This window comes from Hypomesus transpacificus, chromosome 19 (assembly GCF_021917145.1).
Source record: "Hypomesus transpacificus isolate Combined female chromosome 19, fHypTra1, whole genome shotgun sequence".
Taxonomy (NCBI): domain Eukaryota; kingdom Metazoa; phylum Chordata; class Actinopteri; order Osmeriformes; family Osmeridae; genus Hypomesus; species Hypomesus transpacificus.
The window spans coordinates 5,735,386-5,754,234 of record NC_061078.1 but is presented as its reverse complement, the minus strand read 5'-3'; the positions used below and the strand labels follow the sequence as shown (position 1 = coordinate 5,754,234).

The window sequence follows — 18,849 nt, the reverse complement described above, 5'->3', positions numbered from 1 at the left end:
GACTTCTAAGCTTGATATCTAGTAAATGCAAGCAGACTCACTTAACAGCTGTTGGATATCAAGCTGTATGCAACCGAGACATAATGATCGGAGGCTCTGAAAGTGAAGTGCTTTTATTGATGATTTCTTGAGACAGAAAACGGCACTGTACAACATTTATTCCAATATTGTAGAAAACAAGATCAGGTTCACAACACAAAGTCCATCATGCAATAACACAGGTATGTGGTACCATTTTTGCAAAGTCCTGACATTTGAAAGCCTTCGCTCCAACAGCCTTCGCTGGTAACTGCTGAAAATGCTGCCAGAGAAGAGTCTTCTTGTTCCCCCAGACTTTGTGGTTTTAACAACTTATTCATCATGATTTGTCACATCTAGCCCAATCTATCACTCTGCTTTTGGAATGTCAGTTAATACTTCTGTTCCATGTACTGAGGTTGAATCTTAACCTTGGTTGGACAGAGCAGTTTGCTGAAAGCCCTTCGAAAACTGGTGTGACACAGTGGATAGAGGATCGGGTTGATGGAGGAGTTAAACCACAGCAGCCAGAAGGAGATCTCATACAGATAATGCTGGACACACTGGGCATGGCATGCTGCTCTGATGATCATCAACAGGGTGTATGGCGCCCAGCAGAGGCCGAACACGCACACGATCACAGCCAGCGACTTGGCCACCTTCTTGTCCCTGGACAGACGGAAGCGGCTGGCGGCCACGTCGGAGCGGCTCCGCTGGGGGTGGAAGGCGTTCTCCGAGGGGTGCTGGACCACCATCTCGGCCATCTGCAGTGGAGGGAGGTCCAGCAGGGCGCTGTCTTTCCCCCTCCCCGCGCTGCTGTTGCCTCTCACCACCGACACTTTAGCACTGGGCAGTGTGAAGTTTCTCGGCTTGGCTCTGACGAGACGAGTATGGTTCCTCCGGCCCTCGGCCTCCAACGACCTGACAAAGAACACCTGCTGTAGCCCCCTTCCTCCTCCTCCTCCTCTTCCTCCACCTGCCAACCCCAGCTCCTCCATCTCGCAGCTCCCCCCCACCGCCACGGTGTCGGCCTGAGGCTCGTCCCTCATCAGCTTCCTCCGACGGATGTTCATGTAGATGCTGACGTTCAGGTAGGTCACCGTGACAAAGGGCGTGAAGAACTCAAAGGTGGAGGCTGTCATCAGGAAGTACCAGTTAAAGTAGAACTCAGCGTGGCACTCCTGGTCGGGCACCACGCTGTTGCCTGTTGCATACTCCCAGCTGATGATGGCTGGACCGTAGAGGAGGAAGGCTGCCATCCACACGCTCAGCATCTTCATCACAGCTCCCCGGTTCACGCCCTTCTGACATCTGTAGCTCACCTGTTGCAGGAGGAAATAGTGTGGGCTTCATAGCGTGTTATGAAAATGTAGACTTATGAATGAATGCAATTAATTGAATCTGTCGTATTGAAGCTGCATGCTTGAATGACATGTCTGAATGAAAATGTCAGTTATTACCCCAGTGGATTATTGATCAATTCAAAGGTTGTGTGATTTTTTGTATTCTAAAAGTGTTTGCTCCAATGTTTGCTCCAATGTTATGTTGACATGATAAATCCTGATTTTGTTTAACTCGAAAAGGGTACCCAATCAAGTAAGTTATTTGTGCCAGCAGACAAACTCACGACGTACTGCGTAAACGAAGGAAAATAGTATTTACAGTAAGTCCGTCCTGTGTGTTCATCAACTGCGCTTTGCCGTGCCTAAATGTATCTTACCGCTCTAGTGACGGATAGGAACCGGTCGAAGCTGATGAGGACGATGTTGAAGACTGATGCTGTGCACAGCGTATAGTCCACCACGAGCCACAGTTTGCACAGACCTCTCCCCAGTCTCCACTCGCCCGTCAGGACATAAGGGATGTACACTGGAATGCAAAATCCCCCTGGGGTGGAATGACAACCATCAACCATGTTTCACAATAAAGTTTCATGACTGAAAAATATTTAGATTCTATCAATTGTAAATGACCATAAACAACCAACTCACCTACAAGAAAATCTGCTATGGCCAGATTCAAAAAGAAAAAGTTGCCCTGAGTGCGTAAACCTTTTTCCACAACGAAAGCTAGAATTACGAGTGCGTTTCCTAGCACTGTTGCAAAGACAAGGAGCGTCATAAGTACCGCCAGAAACACCGAGGTGGAAGGAGAGAACTGTCCATACTGTGTGCGCCGGTTACCTGGCATCTCCATCGCACCTACGGTCGTTCCATTTCCATGGGAAGCGAAGGACAAGTTGCTTAGAATATCTTCCGATTTCCATTGGGAGGTAACGGGTGTGGAAGATCCGACGCCCAACGAAATCGATGGGTATTCGGATTGCATTGTATAGCCAATTTGTAGCTTAACTGTCACGAAGCCAAACCACCCGAGACAAAGTGGACCATGTTGAGTGTTCAACCAAAAGTATCCTATTGTGGCAGAAATAGAGGACGCCTCTTAACTGTGAGGCATCGTGTTTTATCATACGAGATCTGCATGTCTATTGGTTCTGGTGGGGCGCACGTAAAGACGCTCAAAACCAACCTATCAAGTCTAGAATATGTGTGTGACTGGGGCGCAACGCACATGTTTGATGCTATGACAGTGATTTTGTGGATATACTAACATTTTAGGCATTTTAGGCTGCATGGTTACAGTGTGATTAATATTCACACACCTGGTTTATTTCATGTTGCTGTCTAAATCGTATACATCACGACCTTCTGAATGTTACCAGTCTGTTTGATTCGGGTCCAGCTGAGCATCCACTTCAGTTTCCTATTGTTTATTTCAATGGCCCTTGAACATAATCCGTTTGAACTCTGTACTATCACCAGGTGCGTGCTAAAATATAAGTGCCCTACATTCTAATTGGTTTAACATCCTCCCTCCATATCGTGCAGACATGTAGGCTGCAGTATAAATAATGGGACATTTTGACCTCATCCAGATATTCTCCAAACATTATGTTGTGTGAACAATGTTACTTTTCTCAGGTACAGTCTCACTTACTGTTGGGCATTTTGGTGAAGCTGACACCATCTGACAGTCCATCTGTCTGGACGCCTACTGGACATGTGCTCAACACACACACTCCAAACTTTAGACATACCACAGTATTGCTGAGTGATGCTGGAGCTGGCATCAATAGCTGTGCACCCTATTTTATTAAGTGCTCAGTAAACTGAAATGCTCATATTGACTGTCATCGACAAATACATTAATCTCCTAAATCAGAGGCTTGCCCACACATTTTCCGTATATTCTACAATAGAAGGAGAATTACAGTTGAGCAATACAACATGACACTGACAGACAGAAAAAGATTGCCCTCTGCTGACATCTTCTGGTGTATTGGAAGAAGTTTAGGACATCACTCTAATGTTTAGTTATTCATTCTAAATGATCCCCTATGGTGGTTGAGTCGTTCTAACTACGCTAAAACAATCTTGATGAATGGGATTCTAACGACAGGTCACGGAAGAAAGACGTGTAGTCTATAAAGCACCAGCAGGACACTGTGGCATGGATGGACTGTAACGTTTAGTTAGGAACCGCCCAAGACGTCGGGAAACACTCAACGTCCCTGTTCATTGGCTGAGGTTAAATGAACCGGGGAAAATTTGAATGTTTGAAAGAGAGACAAGCTAGCTACAGCCACCAATACTGGCAACAACCGGGTCTTGTCTTGTTTCAGCGATTTAATCGATTCTAGTGCCGTGTTTTTCATTTTAAGACTTGTTAAAAGTTTACTAGCTAGACAGCTAGCTATCTTATGGCCGACAAAGTATTTTGTCCAACTATGGATACACAAGAATCAGGGGAAAGCGGGGAGGCAGCTGGTATAATAATCCCGACAATCATGTCTTCGAGTGAAAGTGGACCAAAGACAGACGAATGTTTGAATTTGGAGTCAGACGTGGAAATTGAAGAGAGTGTAAAGGATGGTGATTTCAGACAAAATATTGCTATAACAGGTTCGTTGATGAAACACTATACTCCAGTTTGTTATTGTTTATTAGCCAGCAAGTGAACACATTTGCTAAACTTTTAGCAAATAACATAGTAGCACTAGCTAGCTGGCTAACTACTGTAACTAAATCACAATCAGATAGACTATGTATAGTAGAGCTGATTAGTAACCATCTAAAAGGTTCATAGCTAGATACATTCCATTGCTGATCATCAGATGTTATCTAGGCTGATATTTATACAATGTTAAGGACTCCTTCAAAACGAAGACAAAGGCGATGGCGAGGATGAAGATGATGACGACAGTGGCACAGACTACTTCAACACAGACCAGGCTGGTACTCGGCTTCTTCGAGCAGAGCGTCCAGGGAAATCATCCCTCCCAGACACCTTTCAGACCAGTCAACTCCTCTACTATGAGCGATTCAAGGTGTATCAAGACTACATGCTAGGTATACAATTAAGAAGTTGAGAGTGAGTGATTAGCTTGTCCTAAGATTTGCTAATTAATTCAACATTTAAATGTCCTTCAGCTTATTCATTTAGAATTGATGATTTTGTCACACATTGAAAAGAGAAGTCTCTGATTGTTCGAGTTGAGCTTGAAGCCTAATGGGTCAGACGTGTGGTCATGTGTCTGGACAGGGGACTGTAAAATGTCAGAAGTGAAGTCGTTCACAGCTGACTACCTGGAGAAGGCTCTTGAGCCTTGTGACTGGCAAGCTCTCTGGTGCACAGAAGTGTTTGATGTGCTGGTGGAGGTAGGTGTCCTGAGAAGACAAAATGTGGAAGAGCTAACAACCTAGAAATACTCAAATATATTAAGTCAATATTCCCCAGCAAGCAATGCTTACGGAAGTCTTTTATTTTGAAGCAAAATTGTGAGAAACTCCAGTGTGACCATACATAATCCTAAAATCCTTCCTACTCTTTGCTGTGCGCTGAAGGTTCCCCTGATAACTCTCCATGTCCTACTTTCCCAGGTGGCCGATGTGGACTTTAAGGAGCTCAAGGCTAAGGTGAAGCTGGTGGTGCCTATGAAGTGTGAGGCCAGGGGCTGTCAGCTGACAGAGGAGGCCATGAGCGTCCTGCTGGAGGCCTGCCTCCACAGAGCCCCTCTGCAGGAGCTCCAGGTGGTCTACGATGAGTCTGGGGACTTTGACCAGACCGCTCTGGCGTTGGAGCACCTCAGGTGAGTCTCTCTCTTGCAGACTTTTCTGATGGTAATACAGTGGCTTTGAGGTGATAATAGACCTGTTCATAAATGCCAGGAGGGGTGGGGTTCAGGTGTTTCAGTTTGGGAGGGATCCTGAGGGGCTGGTACTAACTAGACAATCTGGTTCTTCTGTCTTTTTGTATTTTTGTTTTTCTTTCTTTCTTTTTTCGGTTTCTTTCAGGTTTTTCTACAAGCACGTTTGGAGGCAGTGGGATGAGGAGGATGAAGATGATGACTTTGACTACTTTGTCAGATGTGTTGAGCCTCGTCTCAGACTGTAGGTCTACATGTGGGTGATGTCACAGGGGCGTGGGGGATGGTAGTAGATGGTAAACACGCCGCACGGATCAGTCTGTTTTGGACTGGCTGCCGTTCTGTCATCTCAGCTGACTTTGTTCAAATCAGCCAATGACACGGCCCGAATAGCATTCCGAATGCCATTCTTTCTTTAGCAGAAGATCCATGCTTCTGCCCGTGGTGCAGCACCTCAGAGTGGAAGCTGCTCGCCTCTGTAAGCCTTGTGTAATGGCTGCGGCTGAAACTGGAGGCTCGGGGGGGGGGGGGGGGGGGGGGGGGGGGGGGGACATGAACACTAGATGGCGCTGTGGGATAGGGGGACATTGAGTTGTCCGTTCTCCAAAGTACTTAGCTACGGTTTGATTATTTCTGAGGGCATTCAAGCCTTTTTTAGGACAGGAAGGAAGAGACGGCTCACCGCTTGGTATTTGACAGATACCGGATTAGTTTTTTGACACCTGTGGTGACATTTTGGGGAAACTGTTCCCTCAACGGGGTTGTGTGTGTGTGTGTGGGGGGGGGGTGACAGGGAGCTATTACTTAAGGGTTGAGGTCTGTTGGTGAGGAAAGATGCTACAAGGCCAGGCACTCAAGCTTTTTTGACATTTCTACTTGTGCATGTAGAAAAGAGACAAACTTTGTTTGCTGCATTCTTTATATGCTTTATATAAGTTGTCTTTATAATATTAAATGTTACGGTTTCCGTCAATATAAAAGCATCTCACACAATAAGTGCCTTTATTTATGTCAAAAAATGGCCCATGGCGTTGAATACTGCTGCACGTTAAAAAGGTTTCTTCTCTTACTCTACTTTTCATATTGTGATGGTGGAGGTGTTTATTAGATTCCAGAATTTCTAAAGCCACGGAAACATTTTCCTTTCCCGCTTTCCTCTGTGTCTCTTTCTGGATCTCTTTGTCTTGTCTGTCTCTCCTCCTGCCTGTCTCTCTTCCTGCCTGTCTGCCTGTGTGTTCTTCAGGTACTACGACATCCTGGAGGACCGCGTGCCCGCCGGCCTGGTATCTGAGTACGGCTCTCTGCTGCAGCGCTGCTCAGCCAGCTACCAGGAGTTCTCCAGCCTGAGGAACGGCCTGAGCTGTGATTCAGAGTCGGAGCTGGACAACGTCTCCATGGTGGAGGGCCTCAAGCTGTACGAGCAGATGGAGGGCCTGAAGCGCAAGCTCCGCATCATGGAGAACCCCCTGCTCAGGTGAGGGGGAGGGGGGAGGGGGGGTGAGAGGAAGGAGGGACGGGGGGGTGAGGGGAGCTGGAGACTTGATTTATTCCATGGGGCCTATTGATGAACCTGCAGAATGTTTGCTACATTCCTCAGACTCTTCTCTGTGAAGTTATGGTAGAGAAATGTGTCTCGCGTGCTTCGTGATGTGAAGAATGTGTTGCTGAATGTAGCTCAGTCCGTTTTGCTCCTTGCTACCACGCCGTGTATGATAACAACATTTTAGTGCTTCAGAAAATGGTGACCTGGTCAAGGTTCAACTCAATCTGACCCCTCCTCCCCCTCATCCTCCTCTCTCTCTCTTTGTGCCTCATCTCTTTTCTCTCTTTTATCCCTCTCCTCCCGTTTCCCCCAGGTATGTTCTGGGATACAAGGTGAATTCGGGTCTGCAGTCGTGCAGCGCCCGGGGGGTGAGGGAGGGTGGAGGGCGGCTGGTTCACGTGGTGTCGGCCCCCACCCAGGTGAGCCAGCTCCACAGCCTGATGGTGAACAAGCTGCAGCCGGAGTTCTCGGGAGAAGACTACCAGGTCCAGGTAAACATCACCCCAGAATGCGCACGGTTCACTGGCAGTTCGACATTCAATTTCACATTTCAAAATGCAGCGATACTTCAAGTGAGATTCTAATCATCTTGGGTGACTGAGTTGAAATCAGTAACGTGACATTTGTTTTCAAGCCGCCACCTGTTCTTTGTTGCCGGTCTCATTTGAGGAGCGGGTTGTGTGAAATGGTTACTCGCACAGACCTCTGCAACCCTGCTGGGTTTAAGCAGAGCTGAGAACAGGTTTGATGTGCATTTGTATTTCATTTCCAGCCAGACAGTTCGGTCTCCTAGTAATCCCATTCAGTTAGCTTTTAATCTGTCAAAAGGGTGAATGGACGTCCTGTAATTAACCCCAATGCCTGGAGCTGGAGCTTCCTCTCTGCCTCTGGTTCAGCTCAGTGCTCAGTTCTCTGCTGTGTCTCCACGGCTAGCCAAGCAGCTTCTAGCAGCACCAGGAACCGTACGCTAATGTAGCTACTGCTCTAGAACACACACTGGGATTGGCAAGGGCAGCTGAAGTACTTTCCCTATATTACTTTTTGATCTCACTTGTTCATGTATTGTTCTATTCCCCAGGGAGACCCGCGCCTGCGCGTGCGTGTGTGTGTGTGTACAAAGCTCAGTGTGTGCTCATGCAGCGCAGAGTGCCTCTAGTTTCTGTGTATTCCTCCGAGACCCAGTGTGTCTGTCTGTCTCTCTTCAGTTGTGTGACAAGAACACGCTGGGAAACAGTAGGGACACGACGATAAACACTGTAAAGGGAACAATGTATCCTCGCGCTTCCGTCGTGCGTCTCTGCCGAGGACCGGGGAGAGAGAGAAGGGAAGTATGCGAGTGCTCAGCTGTTGGGGTGTCTGTGTTTTAGTTCCACAGTGACCCGGTGCAGGCCGTGGGCAGCTGCTACGAAGGTGACGTGGTCCTCATCCTGCCTGGACACTACAGCGTCCCCAGTTCCATCACCATTCCAGACTCCATCGTGGTGGAAGGTAAGAGGTCTCCGATTGGCTCCTTTCAGCCGACGCTTTGAAAATGGGAAAATGTCAAGCGGCGTTTGGACCGGTGCAAATTGAATGTACAGCAGGCGGTGCGAGACACACGCACACACACACACCAGGAACGCAGCTGTAATCCTAACACTGTTCACCGCTACACCCGCTGCACCTTTCGTACATTAGCACGTGTACACAGCGCCCTCATAAAGCAGGGCCGTCCTCCCATGTAACCTGGGTTTCCAGATAAGACACGTCGGAGGGGTGTGTGTGAGAATCTATTCCTCCGCTCGCAGCAGAGCAATCTGCGGTTTGTATTGGTCTGGCCCCCCCCCCCCTCCCCCTTGCTTCCACTTGAAATATCCTCGTTTGCAACGGCGAGCGGCGGAGGGGAAGAGTCAATATTGGACCCTCCGTGACCGTTTTATTGCTGCTTGTTTCCCCGTCTCTGCGTGGCCGTCTCACCTGCAGATGATTATCCCTGGCCGGCGCCGTGACCTTCTGGAGCGGCGGCGCTAGCTAGCATGCTAATTCATGCTGAGGGCCAGAGCCGCCTCGCACAGGAGCAGCCCGCCAGAGCGGCTAGGACAGAGCAGCCAGATTACAGCCCTGGCTCGGCTAAATTGGGCTTGATGGCGCAGCGAGGGCCCGGTAATGATAATGAATGAGCCAAGCTGAGGGGCAGCGCCAGCCGAGCCCAGGGGAGAGCGGGGGGGCGCCTGGCGTAGGAGGGAGGTCACAGCCCAGAAGGCATCAGCGCAGCGCGGCAAGGAGGGAGCTGGGGGAAACCAAACAGGAAGGCTGCTTAATACTTGTGTAATGGTATATAAACAGACAAGAGAACCTGCTTAATGCTTGCATGGCATATGTGCGTGAGTGTGTGTGTGTGTGTGTGTGTGTGCTCGTCAATGATCCCCTGAGGGGAGCATTAAGAGGCCCTGGTATGAGGCCGAGCGGTCTGCATGATGCAGGCAGAAGAGCAACTCAATTAGAGCTTATTCAAATCCAGTTCTCCCTCGAAGCATAGAGTCGATTGTCTAGATGGTTGTGGCGTACACGCAGAGCTTTGTCTTACTTACTGAACAGCCACAATATGAAGGAGGCCAAGCGGAGGGCTGGAAGGGATCTGGGGGCTCGAGGTGGGGCGGGGTGGGGGGGGGGGGGTTGCTGTAGGGGCCAGGGGTAGAGACTGATCTGGCCAAGGCTAGTGTTGATAATGGCTGTGAGTGTAATGAGTGTGGAGCACCTGGAGTCAAAGAGCTAATGACACCTGGCTGACAGAAGGATCCTTCACAGCCTGCCCTCTGGTCCAGCCCTGCCACCCAGGGGAGGGAGGAGCTCTGCAGCCCAGCTCTCAGTCTCTGACATCATGACTGGGCTGGGCCACTGCCCTCAGTGAAGGTGCTTGTCCTCTTGATGGCCCTTATGTAGTCCCCACCATCCTAAAAGAAGGGTTTGGAGACTGGTTCCCCCCCCCCCCCCATGTGAAGACACTGGAGAGCCAGAGCGTTGCGGTCAGCGACCCAGGCCCCACGGCTCGACTTCAGGTGGCTCCAAGGAGCGTTGCACCACTCCCAGCCTCGTTGCACGACCCAGGAATGTGTTTTCTCTTTCTCTCAGAGACCACTGATTCTCCGTGCCTTGAGCCTAGGGTGGGGGGTGGGGCGTAGGAGGGGCGGTTTAAAGCCCAACCCTTTCTGAAAGCATTTCTGAAAAGGTTTACATGACATGTTGTGTAATATCTTCGCCGATCCCTGCCCCTGTCAACATGATTCTTCAAAAGAGAGTCTGGGTAGAGCCTGGGAAAGTGCAATGGCCCGTTTATCCACAATTCAACCTCAGACTGTTTGATGTTTTTGAGACTGCTCCCGGTGCTGCGCCCTCCTGGGGATTGTGCTTCCCCACGGCTCTGCGCTGTCGTCATGGCTGCTGTGTCTCTGGGCAGGGTTCGGTCTTCCTGACGAGGTGGTGATCGAGAAGCAGAGCAAAGGAGACTCGTTTCTGGAGTCCACGGGAGCCAGCGTGAAGATCTCCAACGTCAAGTTCATCCAGCACGACGCCATCGAGGGCATTCTCTGTGAGTAGCTGACCAGTACTGAGCTTTCACCACCACCCCAGCTAGCTAGCTTCCTGCTGTGGACGCCAGCACTGAGACGACACGGTCTGCTGGGCATGACCAGGATGGTGGGCGGGGCCTTTTGAGGTCCAACCACTCTAGCAGACCAACCTTCTCACCTCCCCCCTCTCTCTTCCCTTCCCCTCCCCCTTCTCCTTCCAACCCCCCCCCCCCCTCCCTCCTCTCCTCCTCTGCAGGTGTCCGTCAGGGGAAGCTGGAGATGGAGAACTGTGTGCTGCAGTGTGAGACCACTGGGGTCGTTGTGCGCACCTCTGCCCAGCTCACCATGAACATGTGTGATCTCTACGGCTCAAAGGTACACGCGTGTGTGTGCACGCGCGCATGAAATTGTGTACGCGTGTGTAAGGTTGTATTCATCGATAATGTGTGAATGGGTCAAATCGTTTTTGTGTGCCCCTCCACCCCCATCCCCACCTGCCTGTGCTGGGTCCTATAGGGAGCGGGCGTGGAGATCTACCCTGGCAGTGTGTGTAGTCTGGTGGGCAACGGCATCCATCACTGTAAAGAAGGCATTCTCATTAAGGTGAGGTCCACTGGCAGGCTCCGATTGTGTTGATGTGCTCACTGTACACTTCCTGTACTCTGCAGAGTAGATGGGACTCAACTGGGCTGTCTCCATCCAGAGAAGTGGTGTTTTGTTCTAGAAAGTTCATCTTGCTACTCATTCCACCCACTTGGTTAAAGTGTAGAGCTTTTGAAACCTGAAGGACTATCTCCACAACACTTAACTGTTCTCTCTTCTCCGCCACCTGTTCCTCCCATCCTCTTTCCCTCTCCTTTCCATCTCGTCTTTCACCATTCATTCTTTCCTTCCTCCTGGTCCTTCTCTGTTGTGTGTTCCTCCTGGTCCTTCTCTGTTGTGTGTTCCTCCTGGTCCTTCTCTGTTGTGTGTTCCTCCTGGTCCTTCTCTGTTGTGTGTTCCTCCTGGTCCTTCTCTGTTGTGTGTTCCTCCTGGTCCTTCTCTGTTGTGTGTTCCTCCTGGTCCTTCTCTGTTGTGTGTTCCTCCTGGTCCTTCTCTGTTGTGTGTTCCTCCTGGTCCTTCTCTGTTGTGTGTTCCTCCTGGTCCTTCTCTGTTGTGTGTTCCTCCTGGTCCTTCTCTGTTGTGTGTTCCTCCTGGTCCTTCTCTGTTGTGTGTTCCTCCTGGTCCTTCTCTGTTGTGTGTTCCTCCCTCCAGGACTTTGCAGATGAGATGGACACCATGCCCCAGATCACCATGGTGAACAACGTGATCCACAACAACGAAGGCTACGGTGTGATCCTGGTCAAACCTGGAGCAGAAGAGGATCAGGACCAGTTTGCTGCTGCAGGTACACACGCTGGGCCACACACGCACACACACACACATACATACACACACACACCCTTTATGCTAACATGTATTCTGGTGATTCTTTCCTAGGAGAGCCGGTGGAGGAGGAGGAGGAGGGGAAGGGGGTGAGCGAGGAGGCCGAGGCCGAGGGAGGAGAGGGGGTTGGCGGAGAGGCAAAAGTGGACGTTCCCCTCATTGGGCTAGACGTCGCGGAGACGTCGGCCCCTCATTGCTATGACACCACGCCAGAGGTCACCGAGGGTAACGGGGCCATCGAGAGGGAGCTGGTGGCGACGTCGGCCAAGAAGCTGTGTCGTCAGAGGAGCAGGATTAGGGAGCTGGGAACCCAGGCTGTGGACAACCTGCTCTCCCAAGAGATGTTCGTCTCCATCCAGGGGAACCAGTTCAGACGCAATGGCAAAGGCAGCTTTGGAACTTTCCTCTACTGAACCCTCTTCGGTTTCTTTATCACTGAAAGCATGCACAAACCACAGACACTTTGACCTTTTATTTATTTCTTTAGCCATTCCTCTATGCTGCACTGGTTTGTGAGTGAGCACAAAATGAAACGGGGCTTTTTTTAATGGTTTTAACTGGCCTTTTAGCTACAATCTCCATTTTTGATGGACTGTTGTTAAAGTCTTGAGTTTATGAAATGAAAGTTGGTAATGCTTCAGACTGGAGTCTTATTTTTGATGTCTACACGTTGAATGTATTTACGAAGCACTCACTGAGAAGTTTCCCCCCCACGGTGTCATGAATATTGTATCAGTTTTACACATTATTTGATTTTGTAATTCAGTGATGTACATTTCTAAATTGGGGTGATGTCAATTCTTTGGTTGAGGTAAATGCACAGTGTATGTTTTTCAGAGTGTACGTTTGTTTTTCACCTCGGTGGCTTAATTCAGCCCATTTGTATTATGCTGAAAGCATTATCAACATTGCAACACCATATGCGAATAAAATGAGAAATTGTGTTTACATTTTTCTATTCATTTTCGGAAAATGTACTTTTACGAAGCGTGCAAAATGTAGTTGGCACCACTACCACAGTGTGAAGAGAGAGAGGTTATGTTTTGTGGGCTTAAAGCATAACCTTTTATAAAATACTCACAATTGTTTAATTCCAGATGATTAATTTCCCGGGGATTAAAAGGGGGTTGGTAAAACCTCATTACACCAAGGGCAACTTGATTAATTACGTAATCTGGCGTGTCTCGCTGAAAATTCGACAGGTTTTACTGACTCACTCCGAACTTAGCAGAACAATTTATTCCACAAATCCAAAACTGAATTAAATGGTGCAGGTCATAATTAAAGTGGATCAGAGTGTGCTGGATGGTAAGAACCCAGAGAATAGCTGGTGAGCAGGATCTTCAGACAGCACTGCAGTGACAATGGCTTCTCACTTGACAATGAGAGAAGATAGTGTGTATGATCTTCTATTGTGTTCTGTAGTTATCAAGTGGAATAAAATAGCTGAAGTACGTAATGGTCATTGTATCATCATAGTGGTACCGATCACCTATCCATGGGTAGGGCCCAGACAGTGACATGTCTGACACAGTCCTGAAATCAGTCCTATTCTAATATCATTATATCATTTTTGGCTTTATTTTGACCCATTTAACTCCACCACATGGAATGGAAACACTATGAACATCCACTAACTGTTTCACACCATCAGAACAGTGGAGGCAGCTATTGCTTGGGTCACCCTGTCTGATCCGAAATGACCAGTTGTTTTTGAAAGGCGATTGAGAGGACGTTTATTGATTTTGTGCCACAACAGAGTAGAGGCGTGCAGATGTGAGGAGGAGAGAGGGAAGACAGGATGGAGGAGTGGCAGGCCAGATCCTCTACTCACCAGCGTTTCATCTTCACTGAGTGTCAGGCTCCCGGAGGACCAAAGCTGGGCTGGAGGGGACAGAGGACAGACAGGAAATGAGACTGACAGGAAGTCTGTCAGATGGGGGGGAGGGAATTACCTTCACACAAATAACCTGACATCACACCCGTCTCTGATGTGAGTGTGTGTGAGACTGTGGACTATGGATTTGGGAATGTGCTAGACAGGGGGATGTGGTGTGTGTGTGTGTGGAGGGGGGGGGGGGGGGGGTTGTACTGAATCCTCAAAGCAACCCCATTACTGCTGCCATATCATATGACATAAAAGGCGTATTACCGCCTAGCTCCAGGCCAGGAATAATTCAACTACATTTTTGTCCAAATTCATCTTTATCAGCCCCCCTACTACTCTCCAGCCTCCATGCTCACATGACCTTCAGTGTCAGAGACGTACTGTTAGAAAACAAAGAGCTGTCATAGTATGTTTCGTATATGAGGTTCGGTCATAAATAATGCAGGTCTGTCATCATGGGGAAGTTTTGGAAAAAGTGCATATTATAATTAAGAATGACTTCCAGTTGAATGTTGATGAGCTTTGTCTGGAAACGTCTAGTTCACCCCATGACTCATGTCTCACTCTCCTCTTACCACTGAATTGATAGCGCAGTAGAAAATGCTTATGAGATTGTGTGTGTGTGTGTCTGTGGGGGAGCCAGAGCCTCAAAATTGATTTTTGACAGAAATTGGAAATCTATGTCGGCAACGAACGGCGCCTAAAACAACTTGGTCTGGTCTGAACAACATGGACGCCAGTTGGAAACTAATCGAAGATAAGGCTGTTAAAAGATATAAAACTGGTCAGATAAAACAAAAAGGAAACAACAAAAAAACCTAAACAGTTGTTGCGTACTGCTGTTCTGTCTGATTGTGCCTGTCCTTGTATGACCTCACCTCACTTCTCTACAAACCAACTGTTTTATTTAAATTTTTACTCCTGACAGAACGAATGTGTCTCATTGCACTCCCTGCTGTGTGTGAGTGTATGTGTGTGTTTGACCTGTCTTTCATCATCTTGGCCTGGGGAGTTTTGAAACCAATTGTAAGTCATGTTCATAGATTTTCTGTTGCTGGTTCTCTATGGTAAAGAGTTCGACATGGACAAATTTATACTGTAAAATGTACAGAAGAGAGTAACTTTCAAAGGGCAACTCATCTTAACGAATCAAATACATAATGTAAAACGTTTGTTTCAAAACTTTTAGTTTCCTGTCCAAGAAAAGTCCAGGCAGGGCTATCTGGAGAATATTCTTAAAGCTTCAGTTTAGAAGAAGAAGAAGCACAACTGATCGGAACTCAAAATACTGCACCCTGCCAGTCAGGCTCCTGGCTTCAGATTATCATTATGTGCTCAAACACAATCATCATCCAAACGAGGACCAGACGCTTTGTTTTACCACACACAGTCAGTCCACCACTGATCCTACACCATCTGTGGGGTATTTGGCTGTCACTGAACCCCCACATTTACGCTTGGCACAAAGCTCCTGCCAGGCGCAGCCAGCGGCTTCGACATGTGAGCTAGATTTAACTGGGAAAAAAAGATGTCGCAGCTATTCAAATGGCAACACAAAGGCCCCTTTCCATTCTCTTTTACCTGATCAGTAAAAAGTAAGTAAAGTTGTTAAGAGTCGGCTCCGTTTGAGGGGAGATGAGTGTTAGAACTGTCACAGATGGGGTGCAATTATCCCAGGCACCAGGATGGATTCAGCCTTCCTCCTCAAACTTCCTCCTCTCCTAAAAGCTTTGTTTGAAATCCCTTTATTGGCAAACTGGCTGGAGTGCAGCCCATATTTGACGCTCCCCACTAGAGATCATTGCAAATTTCACCCATATTTTGTCATTTTAGTCTCCATCTCTGTAAATAAATACAGACAGTGATTGCTTTCTGGTGAAATCTGATCTTTCCCCTGCAACCAGATCAGTAGAGAGACAACTATTGTTCATCTTGTCTTGCAAGTTTTGTGAACTCTAATGATTTAAGTTAAATACAGACGTAGTTTTCGTGGCAATTCTAATTCACACACTCTACCTACTTGACTAGAGTATCTGATAATATCAGTTCAAACTGTTCCAGACTGTAATCTGCCAATATTAGAGAGAGGCTCTCAATTCCCTCTCAAGTAAGCATTTATGGCTCTAAAAGCAGTAGAATAAATTTCTACTGCTGTTAAACGTTGTGCAGATGTAAGAGGGAGAAAGGCTCTCTCTCGTAATGGATCCAGCTACATAATGTTCAGTCCCCTGTGTTAAAACTCACACGACCTTCTCCTTTTATGTCTCCACCTAGTGTCCAGGGATCAGTGTCTGTGATCACGCGTGTGCGCACGTGTTTGTGTCTGCGTGTGTGTGTTCACCCAGACAGCGTGTAGCAGTGTTGGATCGATGGACTACAATCGAGTCTTGGTGGGTCATTCACTGCAGTTTGCCTGTTTTAATGACTGCAATATCTCTGTCCATCTGTCATACTCAACAGGGCCTGGTAGGAGGGCTTAGCAGGGGCTGGGGGCTCTTCTGTGCTGGATTAAACACGGTAATTGTCAGCTCTCACCATGGTGCTCCCACCAGAATCTCAACTGATGCCTGTGATAGGAGAGACAGACTTCATCATCTCTCTCTACCCCTCTCTTTCTCTCTCTGTCTCTCTTTCTCTCCCTCTCTCCATCCTTTTCTCCCCCCCCCCCTCCCCCCTCGGTTGAATATGATGTTAGGGGAGATCATTCTAACGAGCAGTTTAACTCCTTATTCACTGTGCAGACACAGCCAACCAGGTACAGCAGACCTGGTGGTGATTCTGATTTGAGCAACACACCAGATCTTAACGAGCCTTTGAAGTATTGCCAGTATCTTGAATGGTGTTGAAGTATGCATATATAGACATTGCTAAATGGGATAGGATCTACATGGGGAACGGAGATGCAACAAGGTGGGGGAAGAGACCTGACGATCTGGACAACATCGACCCTCAAAGTGGAAGAATCAGACAGAGTGAGGTGAGCATGAGAAGCAGGTGGAACCACATCTGTGTCTATGAGTGGTAATGATACCCTGGCTCATACTGTAGCCTCCCTGGCTAGATGTTAGCAGTGTGTGTGTGTGTGTGTGAGAGAGAGAGTCTGTGCGTGCATGCGTGTGCGCAGGAGAGAAACACAGCACCATTTATCAGCAGCTTGCTGCTGCCCTGCAGGGGACAGAAGTGGGTTATCTCAAGTCCACGTCCTCGGGTACGCAGCGCTTCTAGTTCACCAGGCGCACACCACGTTGCGTCATCTCTGTCTGCCGTTCCCTCCTGCTGCGCCCCCGTCGCTCTCTCGCTCTCTTTCTCTACCTCGCTCTCTTTCTCTACCTCTCTCTCTCTCTCTTTCTCTACCTCTCTCTCTCTTTCTATCTCTTTCTCTACCTCTCTTTTTCTCTCTCTCTCTCTCTTTCTCTACTTTTCCAACTCTTTTAACGACTTTTATAGACCGGTTGCTGGTCTTGGAGGAGTATCATTTTGTCTGTTGTGTTGGCTCTCCAGAAGCCACACTACAATGGGGATGAAGCCAGGGGAGAACAAAAGCAGGCCACCTGTCCCTGCCTACAGTATGTATGCTCCCCGGTGTCCACCCTCACCTTTTTCCACTCTCAAACCTTGTATACCAACGTGCCTCTTCTGTCAACTCTGCACAGCATGGGACGTCTGCCAGAATCAATGTCCATTGTAGTCAAAGTAGAGAAAAAAATTGGTGGCCATTATTTCTATAATGAGGATCAAAGTACAGAGCTTTCATCCCAGCCTGGCGACCCTCATCATGTCTCTGATGGTTGTATGTGTCAACGGACTTGATATGCATGCTAATGTACCCCCCCCCCCCCCCTCTTTCTCTCTCTCTCACTCACTCTCCTATATGTTCTCTATCCTTCTCTATGTCTCTCTCTCCTTCTCTCTCTATTTCTCTTTCTCTTTTTCTCTCTCTCGTCTCCTCCCCATGCCCTCTGATACTGGCTGATAGTCTCTATTCAGCTCAGTCAGGTCCCCTCATTGTTACATTATTAGGTGGTTTGTACTCACTATCTTTCACTATGTAAATTGGCCAGGCAATTAATGGCTTTAGATAGATCATCTTACAAATAGTGTCCAGAAGAGATAGTTATATCTGTGGGGGGCAGGCTAACTGCTTGCAGTGATGAGAAAAGATTGGAGTGATTGTGTGTGTGTGTCCTTGTGGTCTGTCTCATTAGGGCTGAAGAAGGATGCAGACTGAGAGACAGGTCCAGCAGACTCAAGTCAGACAGTGAACAGGCTGAAATGTGGAGTGCCGCTCAGTTTAAAATGGAAAGCGCCCTGCCAATTAATGAAATTCCATGTGAGCCGGCCATGAGGGGGCCGAGGGAGAGGTGGGTGAGGTGTGGGTGTTGGAAGAGAGGCTGGGGAGCGAGGCAGGCTGGAAGGAGGAGAATTGATTGAGGAGGGGAAAGGTGGGAGAGGAGTGTGAGAGAGGAAGAAGGGGAGAAGTGTGAAGAGGGAGAAGAGGGTGAGGTAGGACCAGGTCTGGCACCTAGTTAATCGTCCCACCTGTTCCACCCTCTCTTCCTGGCTGCAGATGCATCAGAGCAGGCAGACCTGTGGTCCTGCTGAGCTTATTAAAGGGCTGACAAGACCTTCACCCTGAGGATGTCTCTGTGTGTCTGTGTGTTTGTGTGTGTGGGGGTACTTGTGTGTGGTCACGTGTGTGTGTGAGCGCACGCACAAGTTTTAAACCATTGTTTCTTGTTTTTTTTTTCATCTGTAAAATCTGCTTTCATCTATGAAAGAAGCCAGCATGCCACAGCTTTCCTAAGAGGCCCTGTTCCTCCTTCCTGTGATTGGGCCCATGAAGAAATGCAGTGGCCAATCAGTCACCTCTCTCTCCATCTCAACATGGGTCACAGAGCTGAGATAGGAGATAATAACAGGGAAGTGAAGCTGATGATGTCACAATAACAGAGTGGCCAGAAATAGGTCTGCATCTGCACCTGCTCAGAACACGGTTCAGAGGAGGAGGATGAGGAGTTGGTTGGGGTGGAGGAAGAGGAAGAGGAGAGAGAAGGAGGAAGGGGAGGAGAGAGGAGGAGGACAAGGGGGAGGACATGGAAGAAGGGGAGGAGGGGTTCAGAGGAGGAGGAAGATGAAGAAGAGGAGGAGGATGGATGAGTAGGAAGTGGAAATGGAGGGAGGAGGAGGATGAGGAAGAGGCTGAGGTAAGATGTTAACAAAG

At 48.4% G+C, this 18,849-nt stretch overlaps 2 protein-coding genes across 2 annotated transcripts; one reads left to right on the top strand and one right to left on the bottom strand.

The window, feature by feature from the left end:
- Positions 1–56: 56 nt before the first annotated feature.
- hrh3 (histamine receptor H3) lies at positions 57–2,214 on the bottom strand. Its single transcript, XM_047042343.1, has 3 exons — positions 2,010–2,214; positions 1,739–1,905; positions 57–1,340 (listed from the first exon to the last, which is right to left on the bottom strand). Exons 1-3 carry the CDS (start codon positions 2,212–2,214, stop codon positions 411–413), a joined length of 1,302 nt encoding a protein of 433 aa, XP_046898299.1. The 3' UTR covers positions 57–410.
- A 1,424-nt stretch (positions 2,215–3,638) lies between these two features.
- shcbp1 (SHC SH2-domain binding protein 1) lies at positions 3,639–12,678 on the top strand. The gene is made up of 13 exons (XM_047042675.1): positions 3,639–3,980; positions 4,227–4,427; positions 4,621–4,736; positions 4,959–5,167; positions 5,373–5,468; positions 6,468–6,698; positions 7,081–7,258; positions 8,135–8,255; positions 10,204–10,335; positions 10,572–10,690; positions 10,832–10,918; positions 11,570–11,702; positions 11,795–12,678. Exons 1-13 carry the CDS (start codon positions 3,779–3,781, stop codon positions 12,151–12,153), a joined length of 2,184 nt encoding a protein of 727 aa, XP_046898631.1. The 5' UTR covers positions 3,639–3,778; the 3' UTR covers positions 12,154–12,678.
- The last annotated feature ends 6,171 nt before the right edge of the window (positions 12,679–18,849 follow it).